Consider the following 22,176-nt stretch of genomic DNA (forward strand, 5'->3'; position numbering starts at 1 on the left):
TTTAGCTCGTGTTCTTCCCCCATTGTTGACCTTCTTCGAGCTTGCTAACTCTCAATCCCTCCATGATTTCTTGCTAGTTTTTGAGGGAAAAAGAGAGGAGATCTAGATCCACATTTCCACCAATCACTTTCTCCTCTATGTGAGGGGAACCCCTTGGATCTAGATCTTGGAGTTCTTGGTGTTCTCCTTCTTGTTCTTCCTCTCATTTTCCTCCCTAGCATTAGTTGCTTCGGTGGGATTTGAGAGAGAAGGACTTGGGCACTCCGTGTGCCCTTGCCATTGCATTTGGTGCATAGGTTTGAGTTCTCCACGGTGATACGTGGAAGTTACAACTTGAGAAGCTTATTACTCTTGGGTGCTTGGTACCCTTGAGCTTGTTCCTTTTGGGTGCTTGGGCGCCCTAGACGGTTGTTGGTGTTCGGAGCTCAATCATTGTGGTGTAAAGCTCCGGGCAAGCGTCGGGGTCTCCAATTAGGTTGTGGAGATCGCCCCGAGCAATTTGACGGGTTTCGGTGACCGCCCCCAAGGGTTGCCAAAGTGTACGGGTTCGGTGACCGCCCCCAAGGGTTGCCATTTGTACGGGTTCGGTGACCGCCCTCAAGGGTCCCTTAGTGGAATCACGGCATCTTGCATTGTGCGAGGGCGTGAGGAGATTATGGTGGCCCTAGTGGCTTCTTGGGGAGCATTGTGCCTCCACACCGCTCCAAACGGAGATTAGCATCCGCAAGGGTGTGAACTTCGGGATACATCATCGTCTCCGCGTGCCTCGGTTATCTCTTACCCGAGCTCTTTACTTATGCACTTTACTTTGTGATAGCCATATTGTTTCTTGTCATATATCTTGCTATCACCTAGTAGTTTATCTTGCTTAGCATAAGTTGTTGGTGCACATAGGTGAGCCTAGTTGTTGTAGGTTTTGTGCTTGACAAATTAACCGCTAGGTTTATTCCGCATTTGTTCAAGCCTAAACCGTAATTATTTTAAAAGCGCCTATTCACCCCCCCTCTAGGCGACATCCACGATCTTTCACCTAGGACGTGTTTGGTTGCCCGCATTAGGCCTAGCCTGGCCCGCGCGGGAAGAAAGTGGCCCGTTTGGTTGCCTGCGTTCACTGTGTGGCCCGCATCGCACGGAACTTAAAGCACGTTCAGGCTAGGCCCAGGGGAAACGCCCGAATCAGTAGTAGCTCGCAAGCCTGGCTCGGGCGAGGCAGGGGAGGGCGACGCGCTTCTCCCCTCGTGCAACCAGGGGAGATGGCGCGAGCTCGCCCGCGCGCCGAAAAATCGGCAGGAGGATTTCGGCTCACCTCCCGCCGAGTCCACCCCTATTTAGCCCCTCCCTCACCGCTCCAACTCCCGCCACCATTCTCCCTCCGTTCGAGCTTTCTCATCGACGCGCATCGGCACCGACGAGCAGGCAAGCGGCGCATCTTCATCGGCCGGCTGTCCACGGCGTCGGCGCACTTCACCGGCCGGCGTTGATCTTCCACGACCGCCCCCCATCGTCCTCGAGATGCAACCATGGCCTCTGTGAGTTCAATCCCCCTTTCTCTTTATTCCTTCTTGCTAGATCTGACCTATAGATAGGGTTTGATCTAGATGCATGGTTGGTTAATGGTCTGATCTATGAGCTGGTATGGTTGATTGCTATGGTACGGTTGCAATTTGTGATAGGGCTAGATGTTCAAGCATGTGGTTGGCTAGATTAGTGGTAGAGTTTGAAGTTGAACCTTGTGTTTGTGTTGATTCGTGCTTAGATCTGTGATTTGTAGCTATTGGTGGTCCATTTGTAGCATGTTGTTTGTTCCTGCTCATAGATTGTCCGGTATGCATGGTATGATAGCGATGAACCATGTACATGTATGCTTCTGCTTTCGTGGATTGTCTGGTATGCCGTGTGCTATACTTACTGTCAATGCATGCTACGATTATAGGACATGACCACGCAGACGCAACATCTTAGTCAGGCCCTTGTCGTGTCCAACAACCAGTTTGCTCCCATCGTTTGTCGAGGACTCGCAGCCTATGTCCGAGATGGCACCTGATTCAGAGGTGTTCGCGTATGATTCCCTCTATGTGCCAGTAGTGCTCGTTGAGCCAACTACTGCTGTTGCTGTTGCTGCTGCTGCCACTGCACTCAAGCTAGCAGCAGGTGTTCGAGTTCTATGGGCAACATGTGTCTGCCCACCCAGGTGTACAACCACCTGAGGAAGTGGAGAAGTCGATGGATCCAAGTGTCCAAGCTGAGAGACCTTAGCGGCGCCTCATGGGATGAGAGCACTTGCTCCATAGTTCTGGAGGCAGAGCACTACACCGGCCATGTCGCGGTTAGCTCACAACCCTCTTATTTTTCATACTGTCCACCATTGCCTGCTCCTAATCGCAACTAACAACACTTGTGTTTCATTCTTAGGACCACCCAAGGACGCTGAGTTCCTCAACACACCCATACAGAACTACAGCCAGATGCAGCACATCTTCTCCTTCGGGCTAGCAACTGGGAAGCATGCCATGGGCTCGGGGGAGCCTCTTGATTCTCCCATGCCAGACTTCCCTGGGACCCCGGACGTCGAGGTCCTTGATGGCCCTAACAAGTCCGCTGCGAAGCCCTTCGACAAGGCATTTGACCCCGTCCATGATAGGAAGATGAAGAGAGGAGGCCTGATGAAGGAGGAGATCAATGTCTTTTGCAGCATGACTAGGGCGGTGAAGGAGGTGGCAATAGCCATCATGGAGTGCAAGACCCTCGACGTCCACCCTGACCTGTATGGCGCTGTCATGACCCAGGGTGGCGAGGCTCTCATGGCAGCTCTCAGCCACCTGCTTAACAACAAGGCCTAGGGTGTTGGGTTCGTTGCCATGGCCGACGCTCACAGGGTGTTGTGGCTCAGGAGATGGTTGGGCAAGCACTACTACTAGAGTAGTGCTGCCTGTGAGCGTGCATGATCCCCGATGGCGATGGCGATGGCGGTGGCGACGACGACGACGACGATGATGACGACGTACATTTTGTGTAGTTAGGTCTCAAAAACTATTTGATGGTCTGTAGATTTTGATGAGATGGTATATACTAACTCCTCACGCTGATGGTGAACTTGCGGTGGTAGGACGACACCCTTTTTTGGATGTGGTGGTAGGTTAACACCAAGGTAGTGCTAGGAAGAACTTGCTATGCCGTATGATCATGCATGCTTTACTTCTCTTCTGCTCTATTGTTGTTTGTGTGCTACTTTGCTTACTACTTGTGTGCTCCATTGATTTGCTGCTTCAACTCTTGCTCTTGTGCATTGCTAGGGCAAGTGGTATGCCGTGTTCATCGGTAAGGTCCCGGGGGTTTATGGTTCATGGGAAGAAGCCAGTGCATAAGTGGCATCGTATAGCAACAACACTCATAGAGGGTTCAATACTAGGCAGGCAGCTAAACAAGCCTAGTACGGGTGGGTGCGAAAACACGACAGCAGTGTTGATAGTGGTAAGGTTGGAGGTGTCAAGGTGGATCGTCAGTTTGGCCTGAAGCTGAAGAACTTCATCATCTTTGCCCAATTTATCGTCATTGCGGTGCTGTGGCGTTGATGTGCTAGGTGTGGGTAAGTTCATCAGCTAGGATATAAGGTAAACACAACATGTACGCCGTACGCAACCAAACGTCGTGTTCATATGCCGCTCGGGCCAATGCAGGCAACCAAACAAAGTGCACTTGCGTATTACCTAATGCAGGAACACTATATGCAGGCAATGAAACAACTTACAGATTGCATATTAAAGTCTGTTTTTGCTCAACCACACTGAGTTGAGAAGTATATGTGATGCAGGAACTGTTCACAACGACAACCAAACACTTCCCTAGCAGTCTAGCAGCAACAGGTCCCTTGTGCACACGCACGGCCAGCGCCTCGCCGATGCTTTCGCGAACCCAAATCAGTGACGCCGACGGCACGACCGCCGGAGGTCGCCGCCACTACAACTGCGCTCCGCGCTGCCATATAACTGAACAAGTTAACCGAGCCTCACCTTTTCACAGCACGACATGCCTTGCTGCCGCACCCCGTCGAGCCGTCAAACACCCACGCTGACGACCGCCGCCGCCGCCGCCGCCCACCCAAATCTCCCGCCGAGCCCCGCCCGCTGCCAGCAATGGAGGCCCGCCTCCTCAAGACCCGACCGCTCCACGCCATCTTCTCAGACGCCACCATCTCCCGCGCCGCACGCAACCTGTTCGACGCGGTGCCGCGCCCGACCCAGGCGCTCTGCAGCACCTTCCTCTCCGCGCTCTCCAGGAGCTCCTCCCACCAGGAGCTCCTCCAAGCCTTCTCGTCGATTCATCGCAAGGGCGCTGACGTCCCGTCCGGCTGCATCCCCCTTGTTTTCAAGTCGTGCGCGCTCACCGCATCGTCCTGCCAGGGCAGGCAGGTGCACTCCCATGCTCTTGTCCGTGGGCTGCTTAGGGATGTCTTTGTGCTGACAGCTCTGGTGGATTTCTATGCCAAGAACGGAGACATGGAGTCCGCTGTCAGTGTCTTTGAAGAGATGCCGGTCAAGGATCCGATACCGATAAACTGTTTGATCACCGGATATTCAAAGTCTGGTGATGTGGATAAGGCCAGGAAGCTATTTGACGGTATGGAGAGGCGGACATCCGCTTCGTGGAATTCAATGATCGCCTGTTATGCTCATGGTGGGGAATTCCGGGAAGCATTGACGTTGTTTGATCGGATGCTGAGTGAGGGTGCAAGACCAAACGCTATCACCATTACATCGGTATTTTCGATATGCGCCAAGTCTGGTGATCTTGGTACTGGCAAGCGCGTAAGGACTCTGATCGGTGAGGAGGAATTGCAGAACGTGATAGTGCACACTGCTTTGATGGAAATGTATGTAAAGTGTCATGCTATCGACGATGCACGTCGGGAGTTTGACTGGATGTCGCAGAGAGATGTCGTGGCATGGAGCACCATGATTGCAGGTTATGCGCAGAATGGCAGGCCACTCGAATCTCTAGAACTGTTTGAGAGGATGAAGGAAACCGATTGCAGACCAAATGAAGTGACACTTGTTGGTGTGCTATCCGCGTGTGCGCAGTTGGGTTCTGATGAATTGGTTGAGCAGATTGGGAACTATGCTGAGAACCAGAGGTTACCACTTACGAGTTACCTAGGATCTGCCCTAATTGACATGTACACCAGGTGCGGGCATGTTGGAAGAGCCCGGAGTGTCTTCAGCCGGATGGAACAAAAGGGGGTTATCACTTGGAACTCCATGATCAGAGGCCTAGCAATGAATGGCTTTGCAGAAGATGCAATCAGCTTGTATGAAAAAATGGTGGAAAACGGGGTCCAGCCCAACGAGATCACCTTCGTTGCGCTGCTAGCAGCGTGCACGCATGCTGGCTTGGTAGACCAAGGTATGGCATTCTTCGAAGAGATGAAGAGAGAACACCATGTTTCCCCTCAAGTGGAGCACTGCGCATGCATAGTGGACCTCCTGTGCAAATCCGGCAGACTGTGGGAGGCGTACAAGTTTATCTGCGACATGGAAGTCAAACCAAACGCGGTGATCTGGACCACACTGCTCAGCTCCTGCAGAGTCCATGCCGATGTCGAGCTCGCCAAGCTTGCCGCGAGCAAGCTCCTGGCAATGGAGCCCGACAACTCCTCAATCTACGTCCTCCTGTCCAATATATATGCCGATGCCGGCCTCTGGGGCGATGTGAGGGAGATCAGGGACCTGATGAGGAGTAAGAACGTGCAGAAGCTGTCTGCCTACAGTTGGATAAAGCTGGATGGTGAGGTGCACAAGTTCCTGGTGCAAGACACATACCACCCGAGATCAGCTGAGATTTATGACGTCGTCCACGGCTTGGGGTTGCTCTTGGACCGAGCCGACTCTGATCCCGACCTGCTAGTTTCAGAGCTCTGTTGAACTTTTATTTTTGACAGCTGAGAGCTCTGTTTTTGGAAGAAACACAAAGCATTCCATTCATTGGGCGAGCTGCACTCGCCAGCAGACAAATTCTTTTACATATATTGGAAAGGTATCAAAGCCAAATCTGATAGATTCTTGACTCCATAAGTAGCTAAACAATGTTGCAGAAATATTACAAAGCCGTGAGCAAGCTTCTACCTTAAACAACTGAAAAGCTGATTGCAACACATCTCTTTTTTCTGACAGAGATTGCATCATATGCAGTTGGAGTGAGTATATGATCTCATATGCAGTCCTATCGCTTCTCTTTGATTAGCTCTGTTTCTTTCAAACCACAATATACTACAAAAGAATATAGACTTTCAGACATTTTGCCTCTATTTTCAGAATATCCTCCATCAACGAGATAGCATTTGGGCAATTGATAAGTTGCATTCGACACTTCCAAAAAAGCAGTTCTCCAAGTAACCTTCACAAATTTGCACTTTAGGAAGCACTAACCTTGACAAATTTACACTTTCGAAAGCAATAACCTTGACAAATATGCACTGTAGAAAGCAATGACCTCTGTCTTCATCTAGGAGTAATTAACAGCATATTGGACATGGTCTATCCACATGCTGGACAGGGGTAAAGTCCACAATTTCTTCCAAAATATGCTGCCACTTTGAACACTATCACTTGATGATGAAGCTGCACCGTGCGCAGAGTTCCTGGTTTGGTTGTCCAAGCTGGTGTATCTTCAGCCCTTCCTGGATCGGAATTTGGAGAATGACATGTACATCTTCTTCGTTAGAAGTTGATCGGAGCTGTTGTATATCCCATGTGCTAGAGGTAGGGTCAGTCAAATCTGGAACCTTAGCAAAAATATGGCTGCCTTGCTGAGATGTTACATTGATTTTGTGCAACTAGTTGCCCGCACAACCCATATTCTCTCCACTCCTTTTTATTTTGTCCTGATTTCCAGAAAATATGAAATAATTCCTAGATGTTAGTAATGAATGTCATGTGCACTTGTAAAAATTCATCCAATAATATTACCATTTGTGACCTACAAAAAAAGTCAAGATTCATATGAATAGTACTACTAAGTTAAATAGCATACACATGATATACATTTGTCTTTTCTGTAGAGTTCACAAGATGTTATATCTCGTAATGAGTTTTTGCAGGTGCAAGTTATATAGCATAACTTATATCCATAATATTTCAGGATTTGTGAGAACTCCAAAAATAAAAAAAGAGGGAGAATATGGGGTGCACGGGGACGTGGTGTTTCTCGGCTCGAGTGAACATTGGCAAAAGTTTCCAGTGCTCACCAAATTTCATCATGGAATGATATTTTTGGAAGTCATGGCAAAAAACAAAAGATGCTCCAAAAGTGGTATTTTCGAAAGCTTTTTGGAGTGCTGATTTTGGTTTTTTGCCATGACTCCCACAAATGTCATTTCATGATGAAATTTTGCAGGCACTCAAAAGATCTGTCAAAGTTGGAAAAAGAATCAGATTTTTTTATATTTTATTTCAATATTTTTGTATTTTACTGTTCATCACGAGCTTGCGAGTAGAAGATGACTTTGGGTTCATGGGCAACTATTTGCCAAATTTACTTTCCGGTGTTTCCATCTCCTACTCTCCATATAATTCCACCCTTTTAGCACGTGTACTCCATTCAAAATACCTTTCTGTACGGTACAGAATATTTTTGTACATCACCTTACTTCTCCAACAATATGAAATGACACTCCTCTTGATTTGATTGCGGTACTCTTTGTTTCATGAGTGTTGGTCTTCTAATTCTAAAAAAACAACAAAAAAACCGAGTGTTGGCCTTCCTTTTTCTGGCCTGGCCCGGTGCCCCGGCAAAGAGATTTGCCTAGAACTTGCCTATTTTTGTTTTTGGTAACCGTAGATTTGCCTCCTATAAGCAGCCCAATTCCCGGCTACAGCGCGAGGCACAGATTGGCAGATTCCCTTTTCGCCTTCCCCTGAGCCCGATCGAGCAAACCAATGGAGAAGCAAGCCGACAAGGCCGCGGCGCCGGCCGACGACGGCATCCACGAGGAGCCGCCGGCCTCCGCCCAGAACGGGAGGCCCGGATCCGAGCCGGCGGCCGCACCCGAGGTGGAGGTGCAGCTCTTCCGGCGGGGCCGGGGGCCGGTGGCCGTGTTCCGGTCGCCCCTGGGCGGGTACACGCAGGACCAGCTGGAGGTGGGGGACATCCTGGAGAAGCACGGCCTCAAGTGCGTCTTCGCCTTCGACGCCGCCTCCCGCGCGCGCGGCGTCGCCATCCGATTCAACCCCCGCAACGGCCGCTCCCTCCTCCCCTACGCCGCCGACTCCACCATCTTCCTCGACGGCGAGCCCAAGGTAGTCGCAAACCCAGTCCCCTGTGAAATTTCGCTCAGTTTTGTTTACCGTGATGTCTTCCTGCCAGGTCTACTGATCTACTCATAGTTAGCAAGTCTTCATGTGACGCGTTTGCCTCTTTGGTGATTTAGGATCCTTTGCTGAAGCCCATCACGAAGGTGATGCTCACTGTCTGCGCCATGACAGTGGTAGTTGCGGTGTTACTGAAGGAGGGGAAGATGCCCGAGTGGCTTAAGGGAACTAAGCTGGGCAACCTGAAATTCCCACCGTGGGTGCTGGCTTGCATGGTCATTGTCTTCATGAGGCTCCGGAAGAGAACCAGGGATGTCATGAAGAAGATTGGCTGGTCCTCGTGAGCAGGTAGCAACAGTTTTACTAGTTGGTCCTCTCTTTTATGGTTGAAACAATTCCTGGTGTTGGTTTGAACCTCAAGCTGCCGTGAAATCTTATTTGAGTATAATGTGAGACACACTAGGTTACTGTCAAAGCTTCATGCTACATAGGAAGTGAGTTGTAATACTAATAGGTATCGGCCATAGAATGCAAATTATGCTTTAGGGTTCTGCTTTAAATTATCAGTGGTAGTTATGAACTATGGTGTTGTGCCTGTGCAGTTTGAGATCTTGTACAAAGCAAAGATACTCAATGCTTCCGATTAAAACGAAAAATGAACTGTCCATCCTTAGTTACCCCTAATTACTACTCATTTCATCCGAAAAGGTAAGGCGTGCACATATTCCAAGATTCAGTTACATCTGACCATTAGACCAACGACACGTGCTTTTATATGACAAAAACACGAAGTGATCCTAAGCTCTTGTTTTTTCTTTGACAACAAGGAAGTGATCCTAGCTCACTTTGTTGGGGTAGTGGAGTCGAGAGCTCCTATGGTAGTATAATTTTTGTCTAATTATTCGTCCGATTTAACCTCAAATTGACTTAACCTCAAATTGAATGTGCGCCTTATATTTGGGGTGGAAGGAGTACTAAGAAACTGACAGCTTCATGTTGACAATAGCCTGGGCATCATTCATGATTTTGTGTATTTATGCTACAAAATTTATGTCGTTCCTTGACTAACTATGGCATGCTTTTTACTTCAACAGTTCCAACTTCGTATTTTCATATTTGGTTATCTGAAATTAAGTTTGTCTTGGTTCTTCCGCTGGATTTTAACCTAGCCTCACTTCAATTTTTGACAGGTTACTAATGGCAAGCACACTTTTCGCCACTCCTTCCAGTTTGCCGTCAATGTTGGAGATGTACTGGGCAGTGACATACTACATGTAAATGTTCAGAACAAATACATCTTATTATAGATCACTTATATTTGACCTTATGTTTAGCATATACACGACGCGGTTTGCCAGTGTGGCATTTTTGCTTGTAGCAAGTGTGCATGAATAAATATAGCCGAACAAACTGGTGTGCGCTCTGTTTCTGTGAAGATTTTGTTCACCGACCCTTGATGGTGCTTTAGCGAGAAATTTAACTGCTAAATTATTTCTTCTCCCCTCTATCAGTGCTAAATTCAGTTATCAAAGTACTGGTTTCCTATCTGCCTGTATCATGGCTTTGCTTTGCTGCCTGGCCTGCCGAGGATCACGAAGCTCTGGCGTGGGATGCCAGCTGCGGCTGTACACCTGCCAGTTTGGCATTTTGGCTGGTGTAGCTTTCTTGTTCCCGCTGGATTCCCCTGATTGGCATATCATTTGCTCAGGCAAACTCGTGGCACCACAGCTTAGCGCCCTTTCTTCTTTACTTGAGACATGATGAAAGCCGGATGTACCAAGATATGCCATGGTACCTGAACTATATATATGTTGAAGTTCTTCCCAGCCTCTCTCTACCCTGTGTAGGAACGCGCTCAAAACCTGTCAGCCCTTTGCCAGACAGATCATCCTGTATACTCTTTTTCCTTTTGAACTATATTAGTTTGTGGCGGGATGCAGGGAGGAAAATATCTCTACTCTTATTCTCGCAGATGGATCTGAGTGCTACCTTTGAATCATTGATTGCGAATGGATCATCAAAATTTGCACGGGAACAGTTACACAACAAAATCACCAGTAATCCCTACAGGAGCACGCGCCATGCTTGAAATGGTGAAACCTATTCCTATCTCTCATAACAATCTCCCTGTCGAAGACCTTAGATATCATCTTGGTATAATCATGGCAGTCCTTGCACACTCTCAAGTTCTTCACGATCCTGATCACCGTGCCTTCTGGCAACGTGATAAGACCGAAGGCGAGGGCAAGCTTCTCACTGTGCAAGGAGATCGCACCTTCTTTCTCCTCTTCCTCGATATCGAATAATACCTCTTTTGTGTTTGCGGTGTACCCTTGCAATCTCAGCTTATGGCTCATACCGGCAAGCATGGTCTCGATATCCTTGTATCTGGGGTGAGACTTGCTCCCGACGAAGAACTCATGCACCTTGCCATCAACCTCAATGGCACTACACCCAGGCACCTTTTTCACTCCCTTGGACTTCATCATGTTCCGAACTTTGCTGACGCCCTTCCAGTTGTGCGACTCCGCGTATATATTAGACAGCAACACGTGAGCCGCATCATTTTTGGACTCAATCTTCGTGAGCTTGTACATTGCGTGTTTGCCCAGATCGGCGTTGTTGTGAATCCGAGAAGCGTTGAGTAGTGCTCCCCAGACACCTTCATGTGGCTCCACTGGCATAGAATTGATGAAATTGACAGCATCATCCAGACGCCCTGCTCGACCATACAAATCAACCATGCAGCCGTAGTGCTCAAGCCAAGGCTCAGCTTTGTGCTTATCCTTCATCGAATCAAAGCATGCTCGTCCCTCTTCTACCAACCCAGCCACGGAGCATCCACGGAGCACCGCGACAAATGTGACACCATTAGGCTCCATGCCTGTGCTCTCCATACGCTTGAACAGCTCAAGACACTCCTCCCCCATGCCATTCATCGCGAGGCCGCTCAGCGCGCTGGTCCAGGTGTAGATGTTCCTTTCGGTCATGCTCTCGAACACCTCCATCGCCATCGTGACAACTCCACACTTGGAATACATATCCAGCAAAGCAGTGCCCAGTGTGACCGAAACCCGCATCCCTCGGCTGCACACATAGGAGTGCACCCACATGCCACGTTCTAGTGCACCCATCTGTGCACAGGCAGTGAGCACTGACACCAGCGTCGCCTCACCGACAGAAACCCCAGCCTTCTGCATTTCGTCGAACAGCCCCAAGGCTTCCCTTGCCCTGCCCACGCGCACATAACCTGTGAGCATGGCGTTCCAGGCGACATGGTCCTGCTGCGGCATTCTGTCAAACAGCTCGCGCGCAGTGTCAACATCGCCTCCGGCTGAGAGAGCGCCCAACATAGCAGTGACGCACACCACGTCCGGGCTCATGATCTCCGCGAAGGCGGCCCGCACGGCGCCCACGTCCCCGACCGCCGCGTACATGGATACGGCGCCGCTCTGGACGTGCAGGTCCGCTGCATGGCCGTGGCGGAACGCCGCCGCGTGCACGGAACCAGCGAGCAGGCTCACGGCGACATCGGTGGGCACGGGCGTCGCCGAGGAGGCGGCGGCGGCCAGGGAGGTCGCGGCGCGGACGAGGAAGGTGAACGAGTAGTGATCGGGCGCGAGGGGGAGCTCGCGGAAGGCCGCGAAGGCGAGGCCGGGGCATGGTCCGCGGGCGAGGGCGCGGAGGAGGCCGTTGTGGACGAGTAGCGTGGCCGGGCGCCGGGGCAGGAGGAGGCGCGCGTAGGAGAGGTGGCTGGAGGAGGCGAGGGAGGCGACGAAGTCGGCGTGGTGGGAGGGAGAGGCGAGGCGGCCCGAGACGAGGAGGTGCCCGTGGATCTCGCGGAGGCGGGAATGGGGGGAGGAGGCCCCGACGAGGGACGGGAGCAGCGTGGCGGGGTCGCGGAGTCGCGCCGCCATCTTGTTCGGAACGTGATTTCAGACATGGAGCGGGAGCACATATATTGTGTGGATTCATTGTCATGGGTTCGTTCATATTTCAGTTTGTAATGTATATGCAGCATAATATACGTACGTATATAATTTTGGCACATGTACTGAAATTTCTGTTACGACTATGTGGTGATCTTCCTGACACAAACCAAGTCTAGCAGACTAGTATCCTTTAATCATCGCCTACATATAATAGCTCACTAATCAGTGAAAAAGAGCTAATCCGCATGTGATAGATAGGTGGATCTAAGACTCTGACAGCCCGTTGAGATATTGTAACGAAACTCTAGCCTTTCTTGATTTCTTCTATTTATGATCCCGATACGTCAACCTTCAAAGTATACGGGTGTTCTATCTAAAACATTTGCGATCAAGTGCTGCACAAATTCTGCTCGGCACATTTTTCTTTGGCTTATTGGGGAAGCTGTTGGTTTGTATACGGGTGTTCTAACTAAAACGTTTGCGATGAGTGTTTTATATTTAATAACCTTTGACGTTTTTTTTAAAAAAATCGTTAATAAGTCTGTACATTAAGAGAGAAAAAGCAAGTTCGCTCAAACCATATCTTTCATTCAGTCATACTGTGAATTTATATTCATATGATCGAGACACAATATTAAACCTAAGAAAAAAACTATTTTCGACGGCGGCGGAGGCGGCGTGCCGCGCTGTCGTTGTCGTCCTCCGAGACGCCGTTGTTGAAGTCTTCAATGCAGCACAAAATGTTCTTCACTTGTAAAACAAACATCATATCGTCGTGCGATCGACGGGCGGGGCGCGAGAGGACGGCAGCTGGCGGCGCTGAGAGGTAGCGGTCGACGGCGGCGTCCCATGCCGCTGAGGGGGGCGCGCACACGGGTACGGGCACGGCGGGTGCAGCCAAACGCACGGGGACCGGCGTCGCGGTGGGTGGAGGGGCGCGCACGGGCACGGGCACTGGCGCTGGCATGTACACGAGCTCGTGCGGATCCGTGGAGACCTCGGTGACGCCTGCGGCTTCCAGCTCTGCGATAGTGCTTGGCGACCAGCTCGTCAATGCTATGGGGATGGTCGCTGGCGCGGGCACGAGGATGGGAGCTGGGACGGGAGCAGGGGCAGCAACCGCCGCGGCCAGCTCGTTCTGGGCCATGTCCATGAGGCCCCATTCCTCCTTAGTTTCTATCTCCTCCGGCTCGGAGTCGACTTCACCAAACTTGAAGACTAGTGGCAGATGATCCTTCTGCGCATGGTCTTGGTGGAGGTCTACGGGGGGAGGGGAATGGGAGGCGAACAGTAAGGTCGCCAGTATTAAGCAGCGGCTCGGGCGCCATTAATGGAGAGGAAGGCGGACGTCCATGGAAGTCAAAGGGCTCGCTTCCTAGTGAGCCTGCGCAGCGTACAACTCGCACACTTCCCGGTGAGCCTGCGCATTGGAGGACAGCTTGCACGCCTCTCGGTTAGCCTGCGCATTGGACTGCGCTCGCACGCCTTCTGTTCAGTCAAGATTAAGTAGTTGTCCGCACGACACCTCCTATAGCCATTATAACCAAGACACGTGGCGTCACGTGAATGGTTAACAGAACGCACACGGTTGAATTATACAAACATTTGAGATATTAAAGTAACAACTATTTTTTCAAAATGCTTTTGTTGGCTGTTATTCGAGTGCACCTTCTTTCAAAATGGACACGGAAAATACCACATCATGTCAGGTGCCATTCCATGATAGCATGCCAAGTTTCATGAATTTCAGAGGAGTTTTGGATTTACTAGAATTTAAAAACAAAGTATCTCAATGTTTTGCCGGCAATCAACGGTGCCCTGTTGTTTGAAATTCATTCCCGTTTCTTGCATGTGACCTAAGCATGCACCAAAGGACACATATTTGATTTTTCAACCAATTTATATGCACTGGAGCATGTGTATGTAGTTCAAATTTGAATTATGCATATAAACGCATTGAAAACTCAGTTAATGCATAAAAATGTCCAACGAACCCCGAAAAATCACAACAATTGACACAACACTCCTGTTGTTCTATGTTTACACGATAATTTTTTTAAAGCAATAAGAGACAATGGATATCATTTCGTCCCCAAAGGTGGGATGTTCCCTACCGAAACCATCATGGTTGTTGTGAGAAGCTCTGGTTTATGAGAAGCATATACCCAAACATGCCCCAAATGGGACAAAAAATTACCACGACATGTTGATGCCGCTCCATGATATCATGCCAAGTTTCATGAATTTCAGACGAGTTTTGGATTTACTAGAATTTAAAAATCAGGTATCTCAATGTTTGCGGCCGAGTGACGGTGGCAGGGTGTTTGACATTCACTCCCATTTCTTGCATGGGACCTAAGCATGCAACCAAGAACACAAATTTGAATTTTTAACCAATTTATATGCATTAGAGCATGTGCATGTAGTTCAAATTTGAATTATGCACATGAATGCATTGAAAACTCAGTTGATGCATAAAAATGTTCAAACGAATCCCCAAAAATCACAAAAATTGACACAACACTCCTGTTGTTCTACGTTGACGCGAGAAATTTTTTGACAGCAATAAGAGGCAATGGATATCGTTTCGTCCCCAAAGGTGAGACATTCCCTACCGACACCATGATGCTTGTTGTGAGAAACATATACCCAAACCTGCCTCAAATGGGACAAAAAATTTACCACGATATGTTGATGTCGCTCCATGATAGCATGCCAAGTTTCATGAATTTCATACGAGTTTTGGATTTACTAGAATTTAAAAACCAGGTATCTCAATGTTTGCGGCCGAGTGACGGTGGCAGGGTGTTTGACATTAATTCCCATTTCTTACATAGGACCTAAGCATGCAACCAAGAACACATATTTGAATTTTCAACCAATTTATATGCATTAGAGCATGTGCATGCAGTTCAAATTTGAATTATGCACATAGATGCATTGAAAACTCAATTAATGCATAAAGATGTCCAAACGAACCCCCCAAAATCCTCAAAATTGACACAACACTCCTAATGTTCTATGTTGACACTAGGAAAAAAATTGAAGTCGAGAAGAGGCAATGGATATCGTTCCGTCCAAAAAGGTGAAATGTTCCCTACCGAAACCATCAGGCTTGTTGTGAGAAACTCTGATTTGTGAGAAGCATATCCCCAAACCTGCCCCAAATGGGATAAAAAATTTACCACGACATGTTGATGCCTCTCAATGACAGCATGCCAAGTTTCATAAATTTCAGACGAGCTTTGGATTTACTGGAATTTAAAAACCAGGTATCTCAATGTTTGCGGCCGAGTGACGGTGGCAGGGTGTTTGACATTCATTCTCCTTTTTTGCATGGGACCTAAGCATACAACCAAGGACACATATTTGAATTTTCAACCAATTTATATGCATTAGAGCATGTGCTTGTCGTTTAAATTTGAATTATGCACATGAATGCATTGAAAACTCAATTAATGCATAAAATGTCCAAACGAACCCCGAAAAATCACAAAAATTGACACAACACTCATATTGTTCTAAGTTGACACGAGAACAATTTTAAAAGCAATAGGGCAATGAATATCGTTTGCGTCCTCAAAGGTGGGGATGTTCCCTACCGAAACATGTTGATGCCGCTCCATGATAGCATGCCAAGTTTCATGAATTTCGGACGAGTTTTGGATTTACTAGAATTACATAAGCAAGTACATCGACATTTGCTGGAGAGCCACGGTGTCGTGGTGTTCGAATTTCATCCCCATTTTTTGCATGTGACATAAGCATAAACCCATGGACACATATATGATTTTACAACCCATGTTGGTGCACCGGAGCATGTGCATGTAGTTTAATTTTGAATTATGCACCTGAAATGGCTAGAAAACCAATTTAATGTGTAAAATGTTCGAACGAACCCTGAATAATTCCAATTCTTTTATGACACACATATAGTTGCATGTTCACTGCAGATAAAGGTCTAGCAATTCAAACACCGTTCATTGCCGCTGTGATCCCATTATGTAATTCAAATCAAGATGAAAAATCAAGTCGATCCCACACCGTTTATTATCATCAACCGTGTGAGATGCAACACAAAATATCCTGGAGCACCGTCGGTGTATAGTACGCCTACGGCTTACGTGAGAAGGTGTGTCAACTACAGTTCACAGCTGGCGTCTCAAGCACACCAGCTCGCTCCCCAAATATCATTTCATTGTTCAATCATCGCCGGTGAAAGATGGGCACGTGGACCCACATCGTGAGGGCAACTTCAGTGGCCTACTCCGGCGAGAGCGCGGCCACAGCCGCCATGCATGTGCTAACAAGGTGTATGAGCGTGGCCGCAATCTGCGACTAGGTGGCCAAGGCAGCCCAAACGACGGTGTTGCTTCTCAGGTGGCGGCAACCACATCTGCCTCGGGGATAGCAACTAGCGAGAGCGGCACAGCAGCTCTCCGTTCCACAGCGGCGGCCTTAGCCCTGATGGAGGCCGACCACAACCATGTCGAGGCTGCCCATGCCCAGCTCATGGCGGTCACCGCACAAATCGAACAAAGCTTCTCCGACAACGGTCGGCAACCCATGGCCGAAGAGTTGGCAATCGCTGAGAGCGTTCAAGCAGCCGTCCGTTCCCCCGCCGCATACCTTGCGACGACGGAGCTCGTCCAAGCCCAGATCGCGGCCGCCCACACCCAGCTCGTGGCGGCCTTTTCCAAAGAGATGGTGGACGCAGATGGCGAGATGCTTGCCGAGTATGGTGTGATGGATGCCATGGAGCCCCTTCCCTAGGAGACCGTCGGGCGCGAGCTGGACATGGAGGCAGCGGCGAAGATCGACCAACATTAGTCGTAGACTCGTAGTAGTACTCTTTGTTTTGTTTAATTAAGAGCGTCGATCTTTAATTTGTTAGAGTAATGTTTAGGTTAGCTAGCTCTGTTTAATTGTTGAACTTGCTCGATTAAGAAGTGTGGGTGTGCTATAGTCTCCTTTGTGTACCCAAATTATGCAATGACGTGGATGACCACTGTAACAAGGGAAATTTGAACCAAAATTTTTGACGTTCAAACTCATCACACACGGGTTAAGCTATCTGAATCATTTGTGATGTTCACATATCGTACACAGTTCTGAATAAGGGACCGTGTCTGATAACACTTTGCGTGCCAGTTTTTTCGCTGAAGCGATTCCAAATTTTTGGCTTCCGCGAAAATATCTACCTTCCCCCCTTACCAAAAGCCACATTTCCCCTATTTCCACCTTCCTTTCCAAGTTGAAACCTTCACTCTTGCTTGCAGCGTCGCCTCCTCACCGGCGACCCTCCTTCACGCTGCTTGGCCTCGTCTATTTTAACGCCCACGATGCGACTATATCTCCCACGTGTCGAAGCACGACTTAGAGGCATAACCGCATTTTAAGAAATGTCGCAAGTGGGGTAATCTTCACACAACCCATGTAATGAAAACGGAAAAGAGGTACATAGTTGGCTTACAATCACCACGTCACACAAAAGCATAAATATAACATTACAATCATCCACTTACAATCAAGGTCCGACTACGGAACCAAAATAAAGACAACCCCAAAAGCAACAGTGTCCCCGATCGCCCCAACTGGGCTCCACTACTGATCAACTGAAACGAAACAACACAATGAACGAGATCTTCATCGAGCTCCTCCTTGAGCTCGGTTGCGTCACCTGCACGGTTCAACGGCACCTGCAAGCTGGTTTTGGAAGTAATCTGTGAGTCACGGGGACTCAGCAATCTCACACCCTCGTGATCAAGACTATTTAAGCTTATGGGTAAGGAAAAAAGGTATGAGGTGGAGCTGCAGCAAGCACTAGCATATATAAAGATCACCGGAATCGGATGCACGGTTTGCAAATGACAAGCAAAACAAATATGGCACCGATCTGTGATTAACAGCACGAGGCATCTAAATGCATCAAGAACAACAAGCTACTGCACTCTAACATAACAACAAAGCACATGGTAGTGATCCACTCAAGATGCTTGAAAAAAGATGAACACTGAGCTACGGCTAAATCACACAATAGCAGGTTCAAACAAGCATGCAAAAGAGCAAAAGATATCAGGTTACAGACTTAGTGAAATAAACCACATGTCAGGAATTTAACATCAGGAAGCGATGTTTAGAGCAAGATAACAACATGCTACAGGAACATATCATGAAAAAGCAAGGCATGGCATGAAGCCACTCAAGGCATACAACAAAAGTCCCTTACTGACTATAAGCCAAAGGGGATCAGAAAATACAATGGCAACCATGTGAACATAGCAACTTTCGTTAACAGATTCAGACTTAGCAGAAAACTGGAACATGGCAAAACAGATATTAAGTAGGCATGTTTACGAGCTCGATGCACTCACCACAAGGCATTTCATGACAAACTAAGCATACACCCAGCAAGTAGACATGACATAGAAGCTAAACATGGCAAGAACACACTCATAGCATGCATGGATCAACTACAACAACCTCGGCAAAATTGCTTAACATGTAAACAATCTGCTAGGAACATTTTATAGGAAAAGTAGAGCTCGATTGAGTCAGGCTAGGGTGCTCCATAATTGCAAACTAAGACATGGATAGATAGAGCATAACAATATCTCCAAAACATCCTTACTGATCATACTCAAAAGAGGTATGGATCCCTCTGTAGCAACATGAATACATGGCATAAAAATATTAATAGGGCAAAGACTTAGAAGATTTCTAAGACCCTGAAATCAACAACATTACGAGAGCTACTTTGCATGCTTGTGCTAGTCACCACAAAGATCACAAAAATACATGGCATACACCCCTGTAAAGATGGCATGGCATACTTCAAAACTCATGTAGGGCTCAAGTTCATAGGAGGCACACATTAATCATGGCAAAAATGACAAATATCCAATTACTGATAAGAATCTGAAACTAACATAAACTAGCACTCTTGCAACAGCATTTAGGGCATCAAGATGAACTCAAATAAATATGGTGCAATGGAATGAAATGAAGTACTCATCGAGACAAACAATTTGATATGCTACACGCACGAATCGAAGCAACGTTGATGAAGTTATGAAATGATGAAGTATGCTCAAAATTACTGGGACTTAGTGGAATTTTACCCTCGCGAGAAGTCAACGCGGGACGAGGTGGAGCGGGATGAGAGGATCCGGGGATGCGGGGAGGCTGTTTGGATCAGGGGGTTGGTGGATCTGGTCCACCCTGGTCCAGATCTGGCCGGACCGAACTCCGGCGAGGTAAATCCGGTGAACTCCGGCGACGAGGTTCTCCGGCGAGAGGAGAGGGGTGCGCCAGCGTGGCGTGCGACGGGGACGGGCGGCGCGGTGCCGGCGGAGCGCCTGGCGGAGCGGCGAGGCGGACGTCGGCCGGCCGGGCGGCGCGGCGAGCCTGCGCCGGCGAAGGGCGGCGGTGGAGGCGAGGTCGGAGCAGCGCCTCCGCGGCGGAGCGGCGATGTGGTGGCCGGGCGGCGCGCCTTAGCGGGCGGCGCGTGCCTCGGGAGGCCGCGGGTAGGCGGCAGCGATGGGATGGGCCCGCGCGGGCCCGCGACGGGCTCCGCGGGCCGCGGCGGTGGGGGAACGGCGGCGCGACAGATGGCGGCCCGTCATTGGGCGCGGGAGGCGGCGGTGCTGACATGTCGCCCCGGGATTGGTCCGGGCGACGTGGCGGCGGGGTGGACGCGTCCTCCGGCGGGCGGACATGTCCGGCGGCGTGGAAGGAGGTGAGATCTAGGGTTTTGTCCGTGAATTTTGGAGGGGATCACATATATATAGGTAGAGGGAGTTAGGAGAGTCCAAATGAGGTGCGGTTTTCGGCCACGTGATCATGATCGAACGACCGAGATGATGGAGGGGGTTTAGGTGGGTTTTGGGACACTTTGGAAAGGTGTTGGGCTGCAACACACACGAGGCCTTTACGGTTGCTCGGTTAACCGTTGGAGTATCAAACGAAGTCCAAATGGCATGAAACTTGACAGGCGGTCTACCGGTAGTAAACCAAGGTCGCTTGGCAAGTCTCGGTCCAATCCGAGAATGTTTAACACCCGCAGACGAAAAGAGGTAAAAGGAGACCCCGGAGGACATAGGAGCGCCGGATTGCAAAACGGACAACGGGGAAAATGCTCGGATGCATGAGACGAACATGTATGCAAATGCGATGCACATGATGACATGATATGAAATGCATGACACGCAAGCACATGACAAGGCAACAACAACGAATAACTGGACGACACCTGGCACATCGGTCTCGGGGTGTTACATCTATCCAGGCATGTAATCCACACCCGACCTGCATCCTCCTCCTCCTTCCACATCCCACATGCCCCGACCGCTGGGCGCGACACCTTCCACCCAAATCACCGGCCCCTCCACAAAATAAGCACCATCCTAAGCCATGGTGCACGTAGTATAGCCAAGATCTCAAGGAGCATTTGGCAGCAGAGAAGCAAATCGCGGCTATATGATGAATTGCTATGAGCTGCTTCTACTGCTGCTATATGATGAATTCCTATGAGCTGCTCCTGCTGCTGCTATATGATGAATTGCTATGAGCTGCTGCTGGTATATGATGAATTGCACACTGCTGCTGCTATATGATGCTTTCAGGTGCTGCTGCTATATGATAATAACCAGCCACTTGGACCATCGAATTTCAATAAATAATTGTTCTTCATTTAAATGTGGGCCATGTGTTCTTCATTTAAATTAGGCAATGGGATCTCTATGGAAGACATTGACCAAAGTAGATTGTGCCAAGTAGATGGTATCTTTGTATTTGCATTTTGAACAATAGTCATGGTCTGTTTTCCTATCATATTAATTACTGCAGTGGGTTCAATTTGTGATGTTTGCAATTCAAATTAATTTTCATATGGGCAAAAAAATGATAAAATATAATGCAATCTAGACTTTTCACTGATCATACCAAAGATAAGCTGAAAAGGAAGGCAATGAACAGAACTGGTTGGCTTATTACCTGGAGCTTATATTCACATGTGCTTATTTTCTTAGGATAACTCGTAATAACTGTCCCTAAGAAACTTGGCCAATAGAACTGACATACAAATAACATGTCGCGATGATTGCAATGGAGGAGTGACCTATCATAGCACACTGTATAGGCTCACCGTTGCCTCTCCTTTTTTGCGATGTTCTATGAAATTGCCACATACATCTTGTACTTTTTCATTGTGTAACCCTATCTGCAAGTTTACACGACTAATTTCAGACATCTTTACATGATAATACATTGCATATCCCTTGTGCGTATTTAAACCACCAATTAACGATTGTGTGTGTAGCATAAACTAGCCATGACTCTATGTGCTGGACTAGCAGGCACTCTAAGGGAGCCTAATGTAGTGCACTGGAATTCCTCCATGCCACCTAGGATTTTGTGTAATGTACTATATCTGCTCCTAAATATATGTCTTTTTAGAGATTCCAGTATGGACCACATACAGATGTATATAGATGCATTTTCGAGTGTAGATTCACTCATTTTGCTCTGTATGTAGCCTATAATGGAATCTCTAGAAAGACTTATATTTAGGAACGGAGGTACAAGGTAGTATCATGTATGACCTCTACATATCTAATTTAGCAGCTAGTAGTAGAAATCATTGTCTGCACAAAGGGATTACTGGTCGAAAATCCTAGCAAAGCACGCTGGCAGCCACACAACAATACAAGAGAGAGAGACACATTTACAAGATCATAGCAATGCCTCAGTCCAGGATCTTGGTTGGCCAAGCTGTTAGATCCAAAAGAAACATCGTCCTTGTAGTTTTTGCCAGTTGCATAACAGGTAACAGCGACATGTTAGTATATTTGAAGTACATCGGGCAGGTGATGCTAGACGGGTTTAAAGGTGAAGTACCTAGGCCATGGAGGGTGCTTGGCATCTTGCCAGACGGTGGGAAT

The 22,176-nt window shown here is 48.4% G+C and overlaps 2 protein-coding genes and 1 pseudogene across 3 annotated transcripts; 2 read left to right on the top strand and 1 right to left on the bottom strand.

Annotated features, from left to right (window-relative positions):
- Window positions 1-3,794: 3,794 nt before the first annotated feature.
- On the top strand, window positions 3,795-7,703 carry LOC125544383 (pentatricopeptide repeat-containing protein At1g08070, chloroplastic pseudogene; annotated as a pseudogene). Its single transcript, XR_015619093.1, has 2 exons — window positions 3,795-6,030; window positions 7,135-7,703. The product of XR_015619093.1 is annotated as a pentatricopeptide repeat-containing protein At1g08070, chloroplastic pseudogene (transcript).
- Window positions 7,704-7,931: 228 nt separating this feature from the next.
- LOC125544384 (WD repeat protein) lies at window positions 7,932-9,738 on the top strand. The gene is made up of 3 exons (XM_048708050.2): window positions 7,932-8,291; window positions 8,423-8,651; window positions 9,494-9,738. Exons 1-2 carry the CDS (start codon window positions 7,932-7,934, stop codon window positions 8,645-8,647), a joined length of 585 nt encoding a protein of 194 aa, XP_048564007.1. The 3' UTR covers window positions 8,648-8,651; window positions 9,494-9,738.
- A 551-nt stretch (window positions 9,739-10,289) lies between these two features.
- LOC125544382 (Tetratricopeptide repeat (TPR)-like superfamily protein) lies at window positions 10,290-12,381 on the bottom strand. The gene has a single exon (XM_048708047.2). It carries the CDS (start codon window positions 12,218-12,220, stop codon window positions 10,355-10,357), a length of 1,866 nt encoding a protein of 621 aa, XP_048564004.1. The 5' UTR covers window positions 12,221-12,381; the 3' UTR covers window positions 10,290-10,354.
- Between the last annotated feature and the right edge of the window lie 9,795 nt (window positions 12,382-22,176).

This window comes from Triticum urartu, chromosome 3A (genome assembly GCF_056163025.1).
Source record: "Triticum urartu cultivar PI428250 chromosome 3A, HENAU_Tu73, whole genome shotgun sequence".
Lineage (NCBI taxonomy): Eukaryota > Viridiplantae > Streptophyta > Magnoliopsida > Poales > Poaceae > Triticum > Triticum urartu.